The sequence below is a fragment of the Syngnathus leptorhynchus genome, chromosome 13 (assembly GCF_054491065.1).
Source record: "Syngnathus leptorhynchus isolate UIUO chromosome 13, UIUO_Slep, whole genome shotgun sequence".
Classification (NCBI taxonomy): Eukaryota; Metazoa; Chordata; class Actinopteri; order Syngnathiformes; family Syngnathidae; genus Syngnathus; species Syngnathus leptorhynchus.
The window spans coordinates 5,292,288-5,314,033 of NC_141207.1; the positions used below are offsets into that span (position 1 = coordinate 5,292,288).

Here is a 21,746-nt window from a genome sequence, read left to right on the forward strand (position 1 = left end):
GGCTGATTTTTATATTATTTTAACAAAACATATATTTTATTAATATACTTTAGGAACTTGTTTTTCAATAAAAATCAAAGTACCTTCGTACAAAATTAAAATTAGATTAACTATTGCTCCCAACAGCGGTCTATCGTGACGTCACTACACAGCATATCCGACTCCTCCCAGTCATCGGTATTGTAAAGATGGCGTCTATCATGGAGGGGCCACTGAGCAAGTGGACTAACGTCATGAAAGGTTGGCAGTACCGCTGGTTTGTGTTGGACTACAACGCTGGCCTACTGTCTTACTACACGGTACGTCTGTTCTCTCCGGTTTGTCACCCTGAAACGTTCAGATGGGGTGGTAGAAGTTGTCGCTGGCTGTGATGACGGCCTTTGGTGTTTGTCAGGAGTTGAGGAGTCTCAGGGACCAACAGGCGAGTCTGCTCGGTGACGAATTGTCACATGGACCAATCACGATGCTCTATGAAATCCAACCAACCAATCCGATGGCAGTATTTCATCCATAGTTCCGTTTAGCTACATTGTTAGCAAAAGCATAAATCGAAAACATCTTCAACACCTACGCGACGTCGTAGCGGACATTCGTGTGTTTTGGTCTTCAGCGAGACAAAATTGTGTTAATTGTCATGAATCTTAAGTTGATATGTGACACTACTAAGATTACTAGTTTGAGTATAGATGAGGGACAGTGGAAGGAGTCGGTAGCTAACGTTGCTTTAGTTACTGTTAGTTTAGTAGAAATAGCATGACAATGGCAAATATTACCAGCTGCCACTTCATAACCAGCTCCAATTATGTCTAGGTGTGGTATGTAAATATTATTCTAAAGTATTAAGCATGCTTTCTTGGAACAGCTGGAATTCTTAACGTTGTGAAATTTAACAATGCAAATTAACCCTATTTTTTTGTAAATGCTGTGGTGCATGATGCAGACAATCCCATCAGGAAATACTTAATTTTTTTCCCTGTGGTTCCTTGACTGAAACCTACAAGCTCTGTCATGCCAATAATCATGCGCAATTTATGAAGAGCTCAAATTGTTCACAGAGTAGTCTGGTGTTTGTTTGTGGTTGCAGTTCTGCACGCACCACCCCCATTTAAAATCCAGTTTAACTTGGAATTCAGCCTCGGGGAATTGTTCTGCATAGATTATGGTTGCCCTGTCTTGTAAATAAAGGCTTGTTCTGTTTGTTTTCAGTCAAAGGACAAGATGATGCGAGGATCCAGAAGAGGCTGTGTGCGACTTCGGGTAGGTTCTTCTAAGTGAATGGCATCATCGACATCACAGTTTCAGGCAAACAAGTGCCCTTAAAAGTATTGGGTAAAACACTTTTGACACATTTCATAAGATAAAGTGTTACATTAAGGATGTATTTATAGACATAAAATCAGTCAAGCAAGGGTCACCTGTATGGTTACCACGAGGAAGTCACAGGCATAATAGATATTTAATAATTTTCTAATTAAAGCATTTTTTTTCTTTATTTCATGTGCCCGTCCCCCGTTTGTCTCCTCCGGGTCTCCGTAGCAGAAAAATAGCACCGAGCCATATCGCCCTTGTGTACCCATGTAATAAAATTAAAGATTAATTACGTTGTTATGAAAAATGGCAAATTGGCATATTGTCTCAATTAATAGTGGCTTTTTAAAGTGAAGATTGAAAAATTCAAACATTCTAAACTGTCACTAAGATTTTGTTGCGCCTTTTCATAATTCACCACGAGATGGCAGTAGAGTTTGCCAACTGTTACATTGAGGCAGTGATTTCAACATGCATTCCAGCATGTTGAGATATGCACAAATTCCCAACAGTTCTGTCATTGCAAAACACAGCCGTCACCTTGCTTGACAGAAGTCACATATTAGTGCAGAATAGAACATATAATTATAATAATTATAATCTACGCTTCTCTGCACATTTCGTGCCAATTTAGAGAAGACAGTATGGTCTTTATACAGTTATCGCTTTTATACGCTAGACTGAAGACTTCGACGTGCTATTTTTGTCTGCCGCACTGTTTCACAAGTCACACGCACATCCAACAACATAAACAAATCCTCGACGTGAAAGAGGTCACGGTTCAAAGTACTACATTATTGCCCTTCAATAAATAATTAACCAAGACAAACACTTGAGTCATTTATTGATTAGAATTTATGATTTGCTCCTTCATAGTTGGAACACAAGTCAATATTATTCCATTCCTATACGTGAGTAACAGGAAAGACAACCATTTTTACGTTTATGAAGTAATTCATGTTTTGCTTCATTTCTGACGGTCTTCAGTCTTTTGTTATCATATTGTTATTTGTTTACTTCCTCTATAAACGCTACTACCTTTTATATTTAAATTATACCTAGGTTAATGTGCGTTTAAAGCTATCTTTTGGTCATTTCTATAACTGTAGAGTAGGGCTGGATGATTATGGTAAAAATCTAAATCACAATCGGCACCCAAAAAAAATAATAATAATCTTATTGACTCCATAAAATCTGCAATATTTTTCTAAAGTCACAACACCCATGAGGTCATATCATCTACAATTTAACAATATTGATCTTGACTTCACTCACCTGTTTTCTCATATTTACATTTTAATAAGATGTGGATTTTTGTAATCTCGCAAATACCGATTCTGACTTGAAAGTGAACAACTTGACAGTGATACAATGAAGCTGTACGAGAATCTAACGGTTTCTTAAGGCCACGCCTGCTACCAAGTTTTATGGTGGACATCTGTCGTCGTTATTTGCTTGGTAGACAATTCTAAAACGTCATATCCGCCCCTCCAAAGTTATCCATGTGTGGCCCCTTCCTCAGTTTGTGCAGTAAGCAGCTGTGAGTCACACACCCAGTTAGGTTGCCAGCAGTCTTGTTCCTCTGCAGTCCTTTTAATCTGTTGGCCGCCTGTCCCTTGTGTGTCGGTTCCTCTCCTCCCCTTCCCCGCCTTTCTCCTCCTCCTCTTCTTTCCAAAACCCCACCTCCTCCTCTTCATACCTTTTCCCTCTCTCCTTTGCTCCAAAGTGCTATGCTCATGTGTTTGTGAGGGAGAAAGATACGGCAGAAGGAGATGAGCCATTTGAAGGTGTTGAGATTGGAGAAAAGGTAATTTCGAAAGGAGAGGGAAGGGAAGTGAAGCGTCTGTGTGTGTGTGTCTTTCTCTCTCTCTCTCTCTCTCTCTCTCTCTCCCAGCTCTCGCTCGCTCACACTCAACGCTCGCTTTCCTCTTCTTGCCAGGGCGCCGTGATCGGCATTGATGACGAGGACGACAGCACTTTCACCATCACAGTGGACCAGAAGACTTTCCATTTCCAAGGTGAGCAGACTATTTGAATTTGCCTGTGGCTCTCTTCGTCTTTTTCCATCCCCGGCTGGCTTTCGCTGTGGTCTCTGTCTCGCTCCCGTAGCTGCTGTTCATTTGCTCGCTTGCCCCATCAGTCTCTCTCTCACCCCCCCCCCCCCCACCCCCCCAACTCTTTCCGTCCTCCCCGTCTTATTAAAGACTCGGGTCAGTCTCATCTAATGCCAGGAAACGTGCGCAGCCAAAGTGTGCTGTGAGCAATTTGAAGCTTTTCCTCCCGCCCGACGGAGCATCTCCTGGCCTCACCAAGTTGGATGACCGAGATTTGTTTCGCTGCCCCGCCGAATAGATTCCGGGAAGAGCAAAGGAGGAATTTGTTTTCCTCAGCACTCCTGACTGCCACGAAGATTGCTGCCTGCGTGCGTTGCAGCTGCGCCTCTGGGAATAATAATGGAATACTGCTGAGCTGGAAGCTGAGCTCAGGTCTCTGTTGGCTCCCGCCACGCAACCGTCCTTCACTCGAAGCCTGCCGCAGCTGGCATCGTAACGACCGCTCCGTCCGACCGTAGCGACGGGATTGGCTCCCAGCAACGGCATCATCACGCCGCCACCTCCGAGCCGCGCCAGCATTTGTCGAGCCAGCACACCGCAAGGGACTTTTGTCTTACGTCACCCCGCCAGGTTTTGAGCTAGCAGCCAGTCCCCGTTTCCTTCGCATCTGTTCCGGTGTCCATTTTTCATCTCACCGCCTAAATTAGCCTCACCCCACCCTTCCCATTTCATCACCGGCAGCCACCTCCATGGGCCCCCCGCCCCTCTCACCTCCTCCATGCCCTCTCCCATGTCTGTGTTCCGAAGCTGTATGCTGTGGTTCTACAAACGGAAGGGTAAGGAGAAAACCCACACCTGGCTCGGTCCACACGCATGTCAACAACTCCAGGGCGAAAAGACGGAGAGAGGAGAGGGTGTTGATTCATTCTCGCCTCGGATTTACAGTTCAGGTGGAGCAGTGTGCCCTGTGTCGCTTGGGCGTGTTGGTTTTGTGACTCAAGCTAGATTGTTCAGTCAGGTATGTTAGAGAAAGGGCTATGTGCAGTCTTACACGTTCACCTATTGACTCATTGTGAAAGTATGACTATGCTATCAATTTTGCTTGATTAGGTCGAGACATTTTTCAAGACTGACGTAATTGTGAACAACTACGTTTAAAGTCATTGAAGGATAACTCCTGACAGAATCTTAAAGAGCGAGTCGAGTCCAACTTTTTTCTTTTGTGTGTGACATCTTCCATGTTGTCCCACTAGTCAAAACACAGTATTCTGTTTAATGTTACATTAGTGGAACATAAATGAAGTAGAAAAATCCATTTGTTTTTATATCCACTTCAGGGAGCGGCCATTTTGCCACTTGCCGTCGGATGAAAATGACATCACAGTGCCTAAGGACTCAGATAACATGTCATGTGATGTTTGCAAGTTGAGCAAATTGGAATAAAAACAAATGGATTTGGTTGTGAAATAAATGCTCCAAAAATGCAATCTTAATCAGAATGACATGCATAGAACATATTATTGTGAAGAATTTTGATTTGACTTGACCTCTTCTACCTAGTCCAACATCCTTCCCCGGTTACGATGATGGCTGATGTGTTAGTCCAACCTGACACTGAAGCCATCCCTTGTCCTGCTGGAGGAATAAGTGGAAAATGAGCACAGGATACGTGCTGAACATTAGACAGGCTTTTAGCTTGGTGATGCGATGATGCACAGGATGTTGTGCCGAGGAGATTCCTCTGTCGCGGTAAAATGATCTGGGTCTGAGGAAAATGGATTGTCAGTCTCTTCGGATCGCCGCTACTATGACTGCAAGGGTTTTTCCCCCTCATATTTATGAATTTTTCACATTCTATCAGTGCTGTGGTGTTCTTTTTTTTTTTTTCTGGGATTAGAACACGATGCCTCCAACGGGACGGTCCAGTTTCTAAGCAGTAGTGTAGTTGTTATTCAGCCGCTGTGCCAGCTTCGATTGCGTCTCCGTCTCTACCGTGCTTTTATTGAGACGAGCATCCATTATTAATCAGACGCTCTCTACCGGCCGTGTCTGAGTTACCTGAGAGCCTTTTAGCATCCCCTTTTTCCCCCCCTCCACTCTCATTCACCTCCTCTTATCTCCCGTCACCATCCTTCCTGTCTTCCACTTTTGTCAGCAGCAAGAAAACCCCTCGTGGCTGTTCCATTCCTTGCCTTGACGTGACCCACATAGGCTCCATTTTCAATCACCCCCCCCCCCCCTAAAGCATTTTGCCTGGTAGTTGGCCGATTACCCATGAGCAATTCAGCCCAAAGGGACACATTTGTATTCACCCTAATATGCTGCAATGTCATTGCACCACACTTGGTTTGCCGTTTCCCCCCCCAGGAGTATCCACACAAACATCAGCTGGTGGAAAGATGGAGGTGTGAGGAAAGAAAAGGGCGGCATGAATAATTCAGATGCATTTTGGGCAGACAGAGGACAGCAGATGCTAAGCATTTTAAACGGAAATGTTTCTCCTCAATACTCTGACCTCTTTACTTCGAAAATCCCTCCCATGCTGTTAGGGGAGGATTTATTTTGCTAGTAAAAGTTAAAGTAACAGAATTGATACACTGGTTTAATTCTTGTCTCTTTTCCCTTGCATCAAAAATTGCCACGGCGCTAGCTCCATCACAAGAGGAGCTAAATAACATTGGCCTCGCTCACCTCTTCGTCTATTATGCTTGAGGGCAAAGTGAACCTGTTCAGCTTCTCAGAGCTGCTCAGTTTGTTTTAACTCATCCATCTATCTGTTGCTGCTCAGCTGTCTTCATGTTATTGCTGTTTACGTCAAATTTATTAATAACCACCACCTTTGGTCAGCTACAAGACACATCTCTAAATTAATAGCTTTAGTAATGACCGATATGGTTTTTTTTTTAGGTTTCCTTAATGGTTCGCACGGCAATAACCTGGATATGATTAATGCTAAAATGAGTATTATTGGGTTGTTGTTTTTTTCAAATTAATATTAATATTCCTATAAAAATAGAGAGAAAATTAAAAAATACAAAAACATTATCATTGTTGATTTCGACTTAGAATTATAGTAATTTCCATGGAATTCTGAGCAGAATAAAAACATTTGCTTGTTACACTTTATTAATCACCACTATTTTGCATTATTCATTAAATTCATAACTCTCTATTTATCCAACTGCTTAAACCCGGTTACTTAGTCTTTTGCATATCCTTCCACTATGAACACTTTATTCATGAACAACTTTTGCTGCCGGGCAAGCAACTGTGATGTCATTTTCAGTTTACAACATGTGGCAAAACAAAAGCATGGTCATCTGATGAATTCAAAATAATGTGTTAAGCACCGCACATGTCTCTGACACCATAAGTCATGCATATTATGGTCTGTTTTGGGTTACTGTGCGCGTGTTTATGTCTTCCTCTATTTCGCCCAACATTTCAAACGGGTGACATCACAGAATTGAAACATTTAATTGTCAAGTGTGTATGCTGCTGATGTGTCTATGTAAGAAATACGGCTCACTGGGTGTGTCTGTATGCTTGCGCCCTCAGCCCGAGATGCAGACGAGCGAGAGAAGTGGATCCACGCCTTAGAGGGAACCATCTTGCGGCACACCCAACTCCGGGTAGGAAACCGTTTGTGTGTGTGTGTTTGCATTTGTCCGTGACCGCATGTTTTTAATCTTTTCAGTTCTGTGTAAACAAGACACATTTAGCTGAGGGGCATCTTTCTGTTTTAGTTCACGTGAATTCCATTTTTTTTTATTTTTCACCCTGTTTGCATTTGGAAACGTATTGATGTGCAGCTTTGTTTGCACAATATTGCGGTTTATCGCTGGCGACACCGATCGCCAATCGTATTATCTTTCTTTTCTGTTTAAAACTAAATTGTATTTTTTGTTCCATCATAATTGTTTAAAAGCTTCAATATTAATGTCTCCCTTTTATTTATTTAACTTGATTTGCTCACCGCCGCCACCACCACTCTGAGGCAAATCCTGCTGATGAGCTAAGTGCATTGCTCAGTATAGACACACACACAGACACACACACACACACACACAGACTTAACACACCGCTGTGGTCGTATCACGTGACCCACTTTTTCCAATCTGAGATTTGCTTGCCGGCTCAACCAAACATCTTCCCCAGCTGCCTCGGCCAATGAGAGCAGCCATTTGCCGATACTTGACCCCGTCAGCTTTTTCCTGCTGCTTTGGTGTGTTTTCTCCACTGCCCACGAGAAAGGAAGTTTGCCTTTCCTGCCAGGGGAGGGTCCTGGATTAACTCGGCTGTCTGCCTTATACTAAACGCCCTGTCGATAAGAGATAAGACGGGATCAACTCCGGCTGTCCGGCTAACTTGCTCCAAAGGTTGCTGAGCGGGATATTGTCATACTGCGGTGGAGCCCAAGAATAGTGTTTGTTGTTCCTTTAAGAAAAAAAAGAGGAGGAGGCAAGAGGGAGACAGAAGGCTAACTTGGACCAGAGCTACGTGCCTCGTTGGCTGTCGGAAGAAGGAAATGACGAAGCACAACAAGAGGCAGAGGAAAGAGTCTGTATTGGGTTTTAATGGCCTGATGGACAAGATGTGCGGAGTTTAATTCAGCATGTCTATTGGAGGGCGGAATACTGTAAGTAAAACGCAACGACAGGGCTGCATCACACAAAAATTTCAACAGCTGCAGTGTGCTGTTGAAACAAACAACGTGGAAAGGCAAATACAAAAGGGGGAGGGTCTAAAAGTAGTGTCGTTTTTTTGTTTGAGTCTGGTGGTGTGAGACTTTGACAGTGTGGTGACACTTTTTAAACTCCTTTTAAATATTTCCAATCTGGAAAAAGTGGGAGTGTCGGGGCACGCTGGAGTGGGAGGTTATTTTTTTAAAAAACTGAAGATGGGGAGCACGTGACGTGTCTGCAAAATCTTGTTCACCAAGTAAAAACAGCAGCTTTGTCATTTTTCTAGATCCTCTGAAAAAATAAAAATCTTAAATGGTCAAGGAATCAATTGCACACGCATATTTGTCAAAATGATTGCGCAATGTGGATGAAGTACAACACTTTATATTATAATTGTGATTGATGCATTTAATCACCTAAAATGACAATAGTGATTATTTACCTTTTATTTTTGTTCAGGCTCCCGGGCAGCCACCTACATTGTCCCGTCATGAGGATAGTGAAAGCACCTTTGCCCCCTTTGAGGAAGTTTTGGTCAGTTAGCAGCAGGCTTGATGGAAGCTGAGCTAGCACAAACATTGTTCTCTATACAGAGAGTGCACTTTTTATTTTTAAATAGATTACAAGGGCAGCGTTTGGCTGCTCATGGCTTTTCTACACGTCCCCTTAAGATGCACTTTAGCAGGAGGAAAAAGCTGTGCTTCTCCACGACACACCAGCATTGAACCACACAACAAAATCCGAGCACTCGTATCGTCCGCAAAGGTTTGATGACATGATTGGATTGTATGCGAGTGCCGCTCTGCATTGTGGCTGCTCAGCAGACTCGACAGCTGCTGTGTTATTGTTCCTGCCAAAACGCTCTGCCCGTCTGTTAATATAGTTTTCTCGAATGGGAAGTCAGTGCACTTTTTGCATCAGCTGTGTTTTTCTGGTTACAGTATAACTTCCAAAGACCAGCACAATCTGTTTGGTGAAGCTGGTTAACTTATCAATTGTTGTCGGGGGTGAAAAATTATGTAAAAACTGAATTGATTTATCACAGCTCAAAGGTGTCACCTTATTTTTTTTGCTACCATTTAAATATACTTAACTAGATAACAGCAAAAAAAGGAAACAGCATAGTGAAACCAAAATAAAGAAACACAACTATTAGCTACATGCTACATGTTAAGTCAAATTAATTTGTGATTAGAATTCACGTTGAATTAATTTATTCGGACGACTGAGCAGCCAGACAGCAAGTTTCCTCCTGTTGTTCGGTGGTTATCATCACGTTTCCTTTCTGGTGGTTGCGGCTAAGCTTGACGTCCCTGGTGATATGCTAACATCTTGCGTGATGTCATGCGTGATGATGGATTAATCTCCTTTTGTTTTTTTTCGGTTTTTCCCAGAACACTTTGCTTGCTCTCCAAATTTCTGCCACGTTGGCATCGGAGGTTTGGCTGTTTTTGGAGGAAGGCCAGACAGATGACCCAGTACAGTAGTAATGACCTTATAATATGCATCATGTAATGAAATTGTCCCTAACTGGATTGCTCTGTGCCTGGATTAAGTCCGTTTTTTAATCAAGCTACAATTATGCACAGCACGGGTGATTTTACGCACACACTATCAGCTTTATTGTCTTGGTTGCCTTGATTTTTTTAATTTTTTTTATTAATGAAACCCTGAATGCACTGATCCCAGACAGACTGCTGGCCCTTTTGTACAAGCAAGGCTGCAAACAATAGTGGAAGATTTTTCTCAACTGTTGATGTTTTCGTCTGCCATGATGTGAATTTAGAAAAACCTTCATGGTCAGGACGTATACACTGTGTTTGTTTTACTGTGCAAATACAACATCATGGTCGACTTTTGGTGGGGTTATACTAATGATCTTTATTTCCGTTCTCCCCCCGTCCCCATCACAGGAGGCACAGACAGAATTTGTACCGAGCGTCCAAGACTTTGACCGAAAACTTGCTGAAGCTGATGCCTATCTACAGATTTTGATTGATCAGTTAAAGGTAGAGCAGCAGATATCGTCTCGGGAACACAGAGCGTTGACCTCACTGGCGTGTCGTATATCACACTTGTTTGCTGTTTATATATAAGCCGTGCTACCAAACGTTTTGTCTCGAGAGTGGAACCTTGGTTTTTGTCAAATCGTTCGAAAACCAAAGCGATATTCCCCATAAGAAATCATGCGGATCCAATTCATCCATTCCAGACAAAGAAAAAACAAAATTGACAATTTTGTAGCACCCAACTATAGTTTAACTTACAGAAAACACTGTTTAAAAATACAAATGACTAATAAAGGTGACAAAGAAAATGCTAACATCTAGTTATTAACGTCTAAACTATAAAAAAAAAAGGGAGAGATGAGCCATTTATGGACTTTAAAAACAACAACAAAAAGATAAATGACACAGTGTCCTGATTTTAATTACAAGCGCGGCTCACAATCTCGATCAAGATAAAGTTGTTTGCATTTTACAGGCTTCAAAGTCTGGAATAGTATAGGCATTTCAATTGAAAAGGTATTGCACAAAAAGGCAGCCTTTTCTCATTTTGATTTCTCCCTTTGCCGCAGCTTTTTGATGAGAAGATCAAGGACTGCAAAGAGGATGAATCTCGCAGGGTGAGTACTAGCAACCTTTTTTCTCTGGCGAAAATTACACAGGAAACAATTTCACCGATAATATACAGAAAAGAAAATGTTCATTTGAGAAAGCCTAATGCAATATTTGTTTCCTGTAGTTTCCCAATGTCGAATTTTACAGCATTACACATTTTGTTTTTCAGAAAATAGAAAATTTGAAGGAGACTACTTGTGTAAGTCCAAACTTAACACACTTTCCTTCCTGCATTTCAGTTCCTGCTTACTGATTTCCTTGCTATGCTGGCTTTTGTTTGTTTTTTTCAGAGTATGGTAGAGTCCATCAAGCACTGTATTGTTCTGCTGCAAATTGCCAAGGTAAGCTTGATATTTTTGCCCGTGTGCTTTTTCTGTCGCTGCTTGGGTGTGACATTTGTCCCGGAATCATCATGTGACCACGTCTGTTTATATTTCTGGGGTAGTTCCCAGCTTAGGTTGCTGCTTTGGTCAGCGGTCAACAAGGATGTAACCCAGTAATCATTTCATCACGTCTGCTTTTTAAACACGGGGGGGGGGGAATATGATCAAAATAATAATTCCATCAACTTAATTATGAACGCTAGTGTGATGTGATGAAAGGATTCCTACATGTGGCAAGTTGCTAAATGACATCAGTAGTCTAACATTGTCTTTTCAAAATTTTAAGGACCAAAGTAACGAACAGCAACACGCAAACGGACTAATAGTAAGTTTTGACATTCTCTGTCCATGACAAGGATTGAAATCAAATCAACTGCTAACTTTCTTTTTCCTTCCACTTCATTCACCACACTGTAGGAGAGGAGAGTCATACAATGGAATCTCTTAATGCATGTCGTCATTACGCAGATTTATTTCTATCTCAATTTCTTTCCACACATCTGCCTCTATTTCCTCTTGATCTTTTGGAACTATTTCCTGATTTTTATTTTTATTTTATCTTTGGTTCAGTCTTTATAATTACTGGTTGGGAACTATTTCCGATTGTGTTTTGTTTGTCAGAAAAAGTGCGTTGTGTGCACAGAATATGTTTTCATGCATTGTGTGCGAGAATGCTGAACTGCACTTGGGTCAACAAATGCACCATCGACCCATCCATATTGACTCAGCCGGCACTAATAGCTAAGGCGGCCATCCTCGGAGCACTGTTAGTGCAAATGCAGGTGTCGTCCACATTTGGTGTATTATATAATTAGCATCTATAACTCGCATAGTTTAATATCTGATTTTATCCCCCCCCCCCCCCACACTCTTGATGTATTACATCATTAGCATTTTCTATAACTGAAACATTAGCAGTAAGGTAAATCTTTATTTTTAGTTTAACTTTATCCACCACCCCCCTGATTCATATCAAATAAAGCTTATGGATGTGCAATCCCTCCCCCGTAACACAAGCCCGAAACATTTTTTACGAAGCATTCGTTGCTCCCAATAACCGTTGCGTACCGTCCAATAAATTCTGCCTGTATCTTGGGCCGACATTGCACAGGCCCCCGCGTTGCTCTTCTAGCTGTACTTAATCTCCAAGACATTACGCACAGTACAGTATTACAGATAAATCTAGATGTTTTTTGTTTTTTTTTCTGCATAAGCTAGTGCTGAATATACTTCTACGGCTTTAAAACCATTTTGCCGTCTGTGTGCCTCGCATGTGGTCGATTTACATTTCTTTACATCCTATCTTTAAAATACTAGTAATGCCCCCAGGGGGGGTTCATTGATCTTCTCCCAGTGTTTATCTTTCATATCCATGTATATGTGGGACTGTTTGTCAAGCTAACTACCTTCTGCGTTCGCTAATCTTACTTTGCCTTTCGATATAAAGCAGTCTTTGCTCTCTCCGGCCAATTTGCTCATGGCTCCTCAGTCTTGCTTTGTGGTGCCAGACCATTTTTCTGTAATTGGTTATTAGTTGTCATGGCTTCACTTTTATAGAGGCGTTGCACAACAGGAAGGTTAGGAGAGGAGACAAAATCGTTTCAACCTCGCCGTCACGGCTTTTATCGGCTCTTAATAGTCCGAACGTATTATGGAGCATCATATTGTTTTATTCCTGTTTTTAGCAAGCACTTATATATCGTGACGTCACCGCCAAATTACAGTATAGCAGACCGAAACAAACGGTGTGAATGTTTTGATAATAGACATGTATTACAAATGTTTCCCTTGTCATATTATTAGCAGAATGGCTCGAAACGATATCATTGCCTGGACTTTTGTTGTTGTTTCAAGTTCAAAAGGCACTGTCAATTTTTTCTTGTAAAGCTCCTGCTGTTTGCATATTGATCAGATTGGTGAAATCTGTTCATGTCTGTCATTCTGAGAAGTAGAGCGTGAGGAAATTGATATCCACACTTGCTGTACTTGCGTCTACCGATCATCAAGGGTGAAAGATATTGTTTGAGTGAAATTAGCATGCAGGCATGCGTGGTCATAGATATTATCGACCCCGTCACGAGTACACCAGAGTATACGGAACATTTTGAGTGAGGAACAGCGGTACCATTAGTGATTGTTGCTGATGTGGTGCACGTCTATACTTGATGACATTGATGGGCCAGTCTCTTTTTCCCTTAGAGCACCATCAACCCCGTGGATGGGATCTACCAGCCGCCTCTGGACACTCCTGTAGCCAACACCACGATGCCAACACAGACCACTCTCCCCACAGGTAAAGCTGCTGGTCGTGTTTGCTTACACAACTTCTCCCAATGCTCACAAATCCGCTGATTTATTCTTGAAAGATGAAAGATGACGTAAAAACGTCTATGTATGCCAAATAAAATAAATATGCTAAACGTTTCTTAAAAAAAAAAAAAAAAAACAGTCCGTCCAATCACTTTGCAGTTGTATAAAACTAATCAGCAAAAGAGCTTTTAAGGTTACTCAAGGAGCCATCACAATAATGCTGATTCTGTGCAAAAAAAAAAAAAAATACAGCACAATAGAAAGAAAAGGGTGACACATAAAAAAATATATATGATGAAATACGTTGTAAGTGCTTTGGTCTCTCACCATTGCTTTTAATGAGCTCAATATTGTGAAGAATCATTAACAGTACTGAGAATCGTTTCTCTCTCATCCTTATTAATAAGCAACTAAATAATAATAACGTGTTAGATTGCAGGCTACAGCCCTTCGATGTGTCACTTCGTCACTTTTGAATGACGTCCGGTGACGTTTGGTTGTCTCAATCAACCCGCAAACATGTCACACAGTGGCCGTTCAACCGCACGCGTCATTTCCGGGTAGTTTTGAAGTGAAACTAGCGTTCAGTCTACGCTATTTGTCTGGCGTCATTCCGCGATACTTTTAACAGTCGCGTCTGTAAAAATGTATCCAAATAAAACACATGTTAACTTAAATGAGCTTTTACCAAATTATTTTTTTTGCGGTTCTCTGAAATGGGCGTGTCAACAAACTCCGGGTTCTAATGGAGGTTGTGTATTCTGAGATCAGACAACAGCGCCCCCTTGTGTTCGACCGGCTCTCTCTTTCCCACTACACTGTTTATGTCGATGCTTTGGTTGGAACCAGTCGAGTCCCCCGCCTCAGTGGAATATAAATGATTACATTGCAGTTTTATTCACAACTCTGTGATGAGAGAGGTGGGAAGACACCTGAAACAAGGTCCAATATGGGAAGCAGCGTCTGCGTCTCCATAGGTGTTTGCATTTTAAAATTTGAATTATTAGTTATATTTGGCCATTGTTAATTCAGTCCTCTAAAACCTTTATATGTGACCCATTCATCATAACAGCCTCTCCTCTTCCTCTCTATTTTTTGTTTTGGTACCAAAGATGCTTCTCAGGTGTGTAAATCAGACCAGCGACCTTCAACGTTACCTGTCGGTCCTGTCGTCACGGTGATGGGCAGTTTGCAGACCCCTACACCCAATAGCACAGGTGAAAGTCTTAGTTTGTGATCCCGTTTTGTTGTCTGTAACCCGCATACTAATAGTTGACCTCCTTTACATCAGGGAGCGGCCCCTCAGGCCCCAACAGCGGCGTCACCTCTCCATCTCTCATGCCCCTCCCCTCACACTCGGTGCCGGACTTCTCGTATTCCTCCAGCGAGGATGAGTTTTACGACGCCGACGAGTTCTACCAGAGCACCACTTCCCCCAAACACTGTTTGAAGTGAGTGGCCGCTACTGATTCGTGTCACGCCAATGTGAGACAATCTACTTATCTTCCGCCTCGATTCTCCCACCGTTGGCGTCCCGACGCCCTCAGTCCCTCAGGACCCCCGGCTGCCTCGTCCCTTAATCATGAAGAAACAGCGTTGAAGAGACCAGACACAACAGAATCCCTCAACTCGACTATGTCAAACGGCACCACAGAACCAGGTAAAAAAAAAAAAAAAAGCAAACGTTCGATTCTTTTTAGGCAGCCGCTTTACAAAGAGACCGCTGCGCTCAGATCCGTTCGACACCCACGACGACCGCGACGACGATGGGGAGGGCGAGTCGGTCGAGGAGCACAAAAGCGTCATCATGCACCTGCTCTCGCAAGTTCGTCTGGGCATGGATCTCACCAAGGTAACGTTGCCGGTTCCTCTTCTTTGCCGTTCCCTGCCGTGAGCTTTTTAACTCATCACTAACATCAGCGGGCTGTTTGGGTTTGGTTCTGAGTCGTGGTTTGTTTCCATCCTAATCCCCCAGGTGGTCCTGCCTACCTTCATCCTAGAAAGGAGATCTTTGTTAGAAATGTATGCTGACTTCTTTGCACATCCAGATTTATTTGTCAGGTAACAGTCCTTTAACTCTCCCGTAGCTGTTGTGATTGCTCGAAACAGGACGGAACGGTGATGTTCAAATTGTCTTCCATCGTGAATGCAGACGTTTTTTTTTTTTCTTCTGCACGCAATGTAACGCAATCCTCTGATTTCTTTCAGTATCGCCGAGCAGGCGGATCCCCGTGAGCGCATGGTTCACGTGGTCAAATGGTACCTGTCGGCTTTCCACGCGGGCAGGAAAGGCTCAGTGGCTAAGAAGCCCTACAACCCTATCCTGGGAGAGGTCTTCTTATGTCACTGGGATCTGCCTTGCAAAACGGAGGAGCCTTCCGCCCACGTGGTTAGCTCCGCCCCCCTCACTCTCTTCTAGAGGCTCGTATGCGCTCTGTATCATGTGGCTTTTTCCGTTTTCAGACAGCTACTCCTGCTCCTGTGCAGGACACACTATCAGATGGTCCAGTTCCATGGTCTTCACCCAACAATGTGTCTTTTGTGGCGGAGCAGGTCTCTCATCACCCACCCAGTGAGTGATTGTCTTCAGTGGGACATGATCTTAATTTTTTTTTTTATCCTGAGTTCCCAAATTATTCAAGTGCTTTGTCTCTTCCTTTGTCAGTTTCTGCATTCTACGCAGAATGTTTAAGTAAGAAAATCCAGTTCAATGCTCACATCTGGACCAAGTCTAAGTTCCTCGGCATGTCGATCGGCGTTTATAATATCGGACAAGGTACTTTCCGTACACTTGATTGATCGTTGACGACGTCACGTCAAGTGTCGAATTAATGACGTTCTCCTTTCAGGCTGCGTTTCCTGTTTAGAACACGATGAACATTACATCCTCAACTTCCCCAACGGATACGGCAGGTACGCGCTTCGTGGTCTCTCCGCGTCGGCCCACGTTTGACCGAGCGCCGCCGTTTTGCGCAGGTCCATTTTGACCGTACCCTGGGTGGAGCTGGGCGGGGAGTGCAACATCTCGTGCTCCAAATCAGGCTACAGCGCCAACATCGTGTTCCACACCAAACCCTTCTACGGCGGCAAGAAGCATAGAATCACGGCGGAGATTTTGTAAGAAAAAAAAAAAAAATTGCTCGATATTTTACCTCCTGGCTCTTTCATAACCTCGTAACTTTGTCGATGGTCGTTTGCAGTGCACCGAATGATAAGAAGTCTTTCTGCTCCATTGAAGGCGAATGGAACGGAGTGATGTTTGCCAAGTGGCCCACAGGAGTGAGTTCTCCCTCAGGCTTTTTCTTCTTCTTTGTAAATCGTTCGACTCGAAGCTACAAGAAAAAAAAAAAAATCATTGCAAGAGGATTTGGTACTTCTCATATTTATTATCCAAATGACAAGCCAGATTCCATGAAATGTGTTGCAGGAGAACACGCCATTCATTGACACTAAGAGAATGGGCATCATGAAGAAGAAAGTCAGGAAGCTGGAAGACCAGCTACCATATGAATCTCGAAGGTGAGACGTTACATCCTTTTTGGCGGTCTTGTACATTGCAGAAGAAATAATGACTCCCCCCCTTCTTCCTCCCACTTGACAGACTTTGGAGAGACGTGACCCTCAACCTGAAGCTCAAAGACATCGACGCCGCCACGGAAGCCAAACATCGGCTGGAGGAGAAGCAAAGAGTGGAAGCCAGGGAGAGGAAAGAAAACGAGCAACAGTGGGAGACCAGGGTGAGCCCTGGCGGACATTTTAACCATTTAGCGATGAGCTTTTGATGACAATGACTTTCCTTGTGTGTGTCTGCAGCTATTCCACGAGGACGGCGAGTGTTGGGTGTACGACGAGCCGCTATTAAAGAGACTAGTTTCTCCTCGACCCTGAGAGGAGCCGACGCGCGTACATCCCCTCCGACCCCCCTCGCACCTCTTGCTCTAAGATTGAACGCACACTGCAGAGTCTTCATAAGAACTCTTTAGCAAAGACCACTTGTTCGCCGAGCCAAGGGCTGACCGAGCGCCGACGGCATTGTGTACGCAGCTTTGTAAAAACCACGGAAATGTATGAAATTAAAACGGAAAGCACCTCAGATGTATCGAGACAATTTGTAACGCTTTGACTCCTTAATAGAGCGGCCCCGCTTTCACAGCCAGGCCACTCGCTCCCTTCATCGAGGGCGTTGAAATCGAATAACAAGCTTTTCATGTAAAACCGAGCTTGGCATCTCAGGGAATCTGGTGACCCAAGAAAGAAAGTCCCCTCCAGGAGTCTGGCAGCCTTATGATGATGATGATGATGATGATGATGATGATGGATGGTGGTGGAATGGTTGAACCTTAACTATGCGGAGAAGATATTTCTCTGCTTGCCTGCAACTCAATATAACTGTTTATATATAGATATACATATGATGCATATATTCTTTTTTTTTTTAATTATTTTTCTTTCTGGCAATAGTGTACAATATTTGATCATAATGAAAGTTTGAAGGAAGTATCCAATGGTCACTTTTGATGTTCTGCTCTCATTTCAAATTAGTTTGGTCCTTTTCTTCATTGTAGGACACAGTTAAGATCCACACAAGCCATAGTATCTGCACACGCTGATATTAAATATATTTATGCAATCTATAAAGTATCAGCGATGTTTGCTAAAGATGAAAGTGCATAGAGCAATCCTATGAATATGTTTCTATGTAACCCGGAGGCATTTATGAACAAATGATTGTGGCTTTTGTTAATAGTGCTGCTACAGTTCATTTAGCTTTTTTTCTTTCTTTTTCTGCCACCCAAGTTGTGATCAACACAGGATCATATTCCACTCTACATGTCAATTTTTCTTTTACTGCAATAGTATTTTAGTTACAGTGAAGTAGACGATGGATCAAAATGCAATGGATGAGATACAATAATAAATTCCACCTGAAAATACTAAAGAATATCAAATGTAGCAAGACTATTTCTTTGTGATTAGGGTTAATTTACCACAATTTAGCAAATGTGGAACGTGTACATATGTGCAATTTACAAAAGTTAAGGGTATTGACTTTTTGGGGCACTATAGCAGGAACTTAATTTGACCTCTAAACTTTTGAAAATTCAATCATACCGTTCAAATTTCTACATTAGTCTTAGCGGCCGGCATCAAATCACAAATCATCAAAATAAAAGTTGCTAATCACGCTGCTGATATTTTCCCATCAGCCCGTGCGTTCTGCCGCAAGGGCTGATGGGAAAATGTGAGTATAAAAATATCCTCCGCCCTCTGCACGGCCTCATTCCTCTGCTTCACTTCGTCGTTTCGCTTCTCGTTGGTGAGTTGCATCACTGTCCCTTCAAAAGTACCTTCGTATCTTCAATTTAGTATCTTTCTCGTAGTTGTTAATTGTTCTTTTCTTCATCCGAACTGTTAAATTCGGACTAATTGTTTAATATTAGTTAAAAGTGGTACACTTAGCAAGGCCTGCACCACATGCCTTAAGATAACGTAACCTTGCCTACGCCATTTTTCTTTTATCGTGCATCAAGTCATCAACTGTTAAATATGACTTCGTTTTCCCTCGTCCCAATGCTGTATGATGATAACTTGTTGGTAGGGACATCAGAATGATTGTGAAGTAACGCCAACTATCCTGACAGCGCCGGGGACACGTGCGATACTACACTAGCTCGTTTTAGCCTCTTTGCTAAAGCTAGCCCTAGATCGAAGTCCATTTCTTCTCTAATTCCCTATTTTCTCTATTTCCCTTTATCAGTTTGACAACTCCCAAAATGCCGGAAGCTATTAATATAAAGCGTAAGTTGCCTTTTTTCCACCTAAAACTCCCGTTTGACTGTTTTTAATCTATGATGATCCAAGAGTAGTGGACAGAATTGATTTCTGACAATTGTTGGTCTGATACTTAAATGTTTGATTAAAAAATTATAAGTGTGAATTGCCTTACCAAAGTCTGGTTTATTTTTAGGTTTATGGCGGCCACATCAAAGACTTGAGTCTTTCAAGATGGTCAGTACATATATTTCTTTTAGTTTTACGCTTCTCTAAGGTGGGCTATGTGAATCAAATTAAAATAGATTGCTGCAGACTGCAAGATTCATTCTTATGCAGCAAATATTGATTTCTTATAATGGGTGATGTCTTGTGATCTTCAGATGCACATAAGCGACACCGCAGAGAAGCATTTCATTTTAGTTGCCATGATGACATGTATTTGCTACTCTTGACGAGATGAATGACGATAAAAAACAACCCACCAAGTTGATAATCTGAGGCACTGCCAATTGAGTCCTTTTAAAGTTGGTGTAAAAAAAAAATATGTATGCTAATGTTTTTTGTTTTTTTACCTGCAGATCCAGTTTGTGCTGGGATCAGCTACCTGACCGAGAGGTAAAACTCAATCAGATTACTTTTTGTGTGCAAAAATAACTGTCAATGATGATTTGAAAAAAACAATGGGAATCTCTCTGAAAAATAGTGAAAGAGTACAATTTTATCTGATGCAGTGTTTTTAGTCAACTATTTTTCCCGTCATCTGCTTCCCAGTGCTGAAAGTCTTTTCTTTCGATTGCAGGTGGTTCCCTGGCGTATATGCAGGTAACCTTTTTGACATTTTGAATTGACCTTTCAAGTGGCTGACTAAAGTGATGATTGCATAGTTCAGCAGATACACTGTGAAGAAAGAACAAATCAGTCTTTCGCTCCTATCTGATGTTGGCCCACATAAGCTACAAAGAGTAAATTAAGTTTGTCTATTTATGTGGAATAAATGTATATATTCATTTCTTGATTTGTAGATCCCTGCAGGATCCACTGTATGCTGGAATCCGCTACTTGACGGACAGAGGTAAAACTCAATCGGTCAATGATGAGTTAAAGGCAATTCAAGGAGCACCTGAACTCAAATGAAAGTTCAATTTGCTCTGATGCAGTGTTTAAGTCAACTGCTTTTGCAGTTTCCCATCCCACTGCTGAAAGTCTTTTCATTTAATTGCAGGCATTTTCCTGGCGTATATGCAGGTAACCTTTTTGACATTTTTAATGGACCTTTCAAGTGGCTAACTAAAGTGATGATTGCATAGTTCAGCAGATACACTGTGAAGAAAGAACAAATCAGTCTTTCGCTCCTATCTGATTTTTGGCCCGCACAGCCTTTGAAGCATAAACTTCCAAGACTAGATTTTTATTCTGGTTTTTTTTTTCTCCCCCCTGTTTTTAGGTAAAACAGAAGCTGCATGGTACGTTGCCTTTTTTTAAATTTGTCAAACCGCTGCATTTAACACATAACCTTTAGTGGAAGTAAATTCAAACTCAACATTTCAAAAATATCTTGTAATCAAAATGATTAATGGAAGACTAAATTGTAAAACTGATAGTTTTGGTCACTCGAGCAATCCAGGTTTTGAATGCAAGCCAGTCGGGTGTGATGAGTACGAATCAGGTCTCCGATCCTGTTGAGGAATTGATTTCTCTGACCCAGATGGAAAAATATTCATGTGATGTCATGGTTTAAAGAAATGGAAAGTTCTAATTCATTCTTGTGACGCAGATTGCTGAGGGAAGTCAGCTTGTCGACGGCAGGCAGCGGAACACAAGGCAAGTTAAAAGGTGGACTATTATTCCTTCTCAGCTGACCTGTGATGTTAAAAAATGTTGCTGACAATTAAATCATGGAGTCACTTGTTAGCTCTAGCTGAAAGGTCAATCTTACTCATGGCATTTTGGAATATTTGTTTATTATTGACTGACTGTATTTTTCTCCATTAGGAGGAGATGAACTCTGCCCTCAAGTAGATGCCCTCATGCATCGATTGAGCCAAAGGTGAGGACCTTTAACCTCTCAATAGAATTGTACGACTGTGAAGGGTTCAGTGATGTCTCAAATGTCTGACCTGAATTAAAATGTGGAGACAATGTTTTGCTGAGTGACCCTTCGTTTATGCTCAAAGAAAAACTACTACTAACATGTATTTAAAACGTTTTTCTTTTCCCTGCCTGTCTGCAGGTTCCCCGTTGAAGTTGGTAAGTCTTTTTAAATATGCTCTCAAAATTAAATTAAAAACAGGCTACATGTGATGAAAGATTCTGCCAAATGAACTATGATTATATAACCAAACCGTTCCATTTTTTTCTGACTCCGTGGCCAACAAAGCTGTTATTTTTGTGAATGTTCTTGAGTGGCGATACTTATTGTTTTTATGTATTTCCATAGGTACAAAGAGGAAGTGTGCACTTGCTGAATGGACTGAAGAAAATTCGATGCTGCAGTTAACAATCTGTTTTATTCTATGAATAATAAAGTTTTACTTTAACTCCTTGAGTTGTGTAGCATTTTTTAACAATCATGTGGCACAATAAGTCACTTAACTATCTTGTCCATTTGCG

General features: G+C 42.0%; 1 protein-coding gene, 1 long non-coding RNA gene and 5 other non-coding genes across 12 annotated transcripts; all 7 read left to right on the forward strand.

Moving 5' to 3' along the window:
- The first annotated feature begins 140 nt into the window (after positions 1-140).
- On the forward strand, positions 141-17,861 carry osbpl9 (oxysterol binding protein-like 9). Of its 4 annotated transcripts, none has more exons than XM_085928900.1 (25): positions 141-299; positions 1,207-1,257; positions 3,035-3,115; positions 3,248-3,326; positions 6,921-6,994; positions 9,961-10,056; positions 10,626-10,673; positions 10,838-10,867; positions 10,959-11,009; positions 11,338-11,376; positions 13,251-13,344; positions 14,474-14,578; positions 14,653-14,812; positions 14,891-15,021; positions 15,095-15,213; positions 15,337-15,422; positions 15,570-15,750; positions 15,825-15,933; positions 16,027-16,137; positions 16,211-16,274; positions 16,338-16,478; positions 16,562-16,640; positions 16,789-16,880; positions 16,963-17,098; positions 17,175-17,861. In XM_085928900.1, exons 1-25 carry the CDS (start codon positions 189-191, stop codon positions 17,247-17,249), a joined length of 2,343 nt encoding a protein of 780 aa, XP_085785026.1. In that variant the 5' UTR covers positions 141-188; the 3' UTR covers positions 17,250-17,861. The 4 variants fall into 4 exon arrangements, with proteins under 4 accessions (XP_085785026.1, XP_085785028.1, XP_085785029.1 ...); XM_085928902.1 differs by having other exon boundaries at positions 14,909-15,021; XM_085928903.1 differs by lacking the exon at positions 3,035-3,115 and having other exon boundaries at positions 14,909-15,021.
- A 694-nt stretch (positions 17,862-18,555) lies between these two features.
- Positions 18,556-21,673, forward strand: LOC147047089 (uncharacterized). Of its 3 annotated transcripts, none has more exons than XR_015068032.1 (12): positions 18,556-18,678; positions 19,120-19,160; positions 19,330-19,370; positions 19,715-19,751; positions 19,936-19,958; positions 20,159-20,208; positions 20,359-20,381; positions 20,581-20,599; positions 20,911-20,969; positions 21,129-21,183; positions 21,367-21,383; positions 21,574-21,673. It is a non-coding gene; the product is annotated as an uncharacterized LOC147047089 (long non-coding RNA). The 3 variants fall into 3 exon arrangements; XR_015068030.1 differs by having other exon boundaries at positions 18,557-18,678; positions 20,911-20,957; XR_015068031.1 differs by having other exon boundaries at positions 18,558-18,678; positions 21,129-21,673.
- LOC147047090 (small nucleolar RNA SNORD75) lies at positions 19,206-19,267 on the forward strand. Its single transcript, XR_015068069.1, has one exon. It is a non-coding gene; the product is annotated as a small nucleolar RNA SNORD75 (small nucleolar RNA).
- On the forward strand, positions 19,789-19,869 carry LOC147047091 (small nucleolar RNA SNORD79). The gene has a single exon (XR_015068057.1). It is a non-coding gene; the product is annotated as a small nucleolar RNA SNORD79 (small nucleolar RNA).
- LOC147047092 (small nucleolar RNA snR60/Z15/Z230/Z193/J17) lies at positions 19,997-20,083 on the forward strand. Its single transcript, XR_015068068.1, has one exon. It is a non-coding gene; the product is annotated as a small nucleolar RNA snR60/Z15/Z230/Z193/J17 (small nucleolar RNA).
- LOC147047093 (small nucleolar RNA snR60/Z15/Z230/Z193/J17) lies at positions 20,420-20,504 on the forward strand. Its single transcript, XR_015068067.1, has one exon. It is a non-coding gene; the product is annotated as a small nucleolar RNA snR60/Z15/Z230/Z193/J17 (small nucleolar RNA).
- Positions 21,432-21,498, forward strand: LOC147047094 (small nucleolar RNA SNORD47). The gene has a single exon (XR_015068078.1). It is a non-coding gene; the product is annotated as a small nucleolar RNA SNORD47 (small nucleolar RNA).
- Positions 21,674-21,746: the final 73 nt, after the last annotated feature.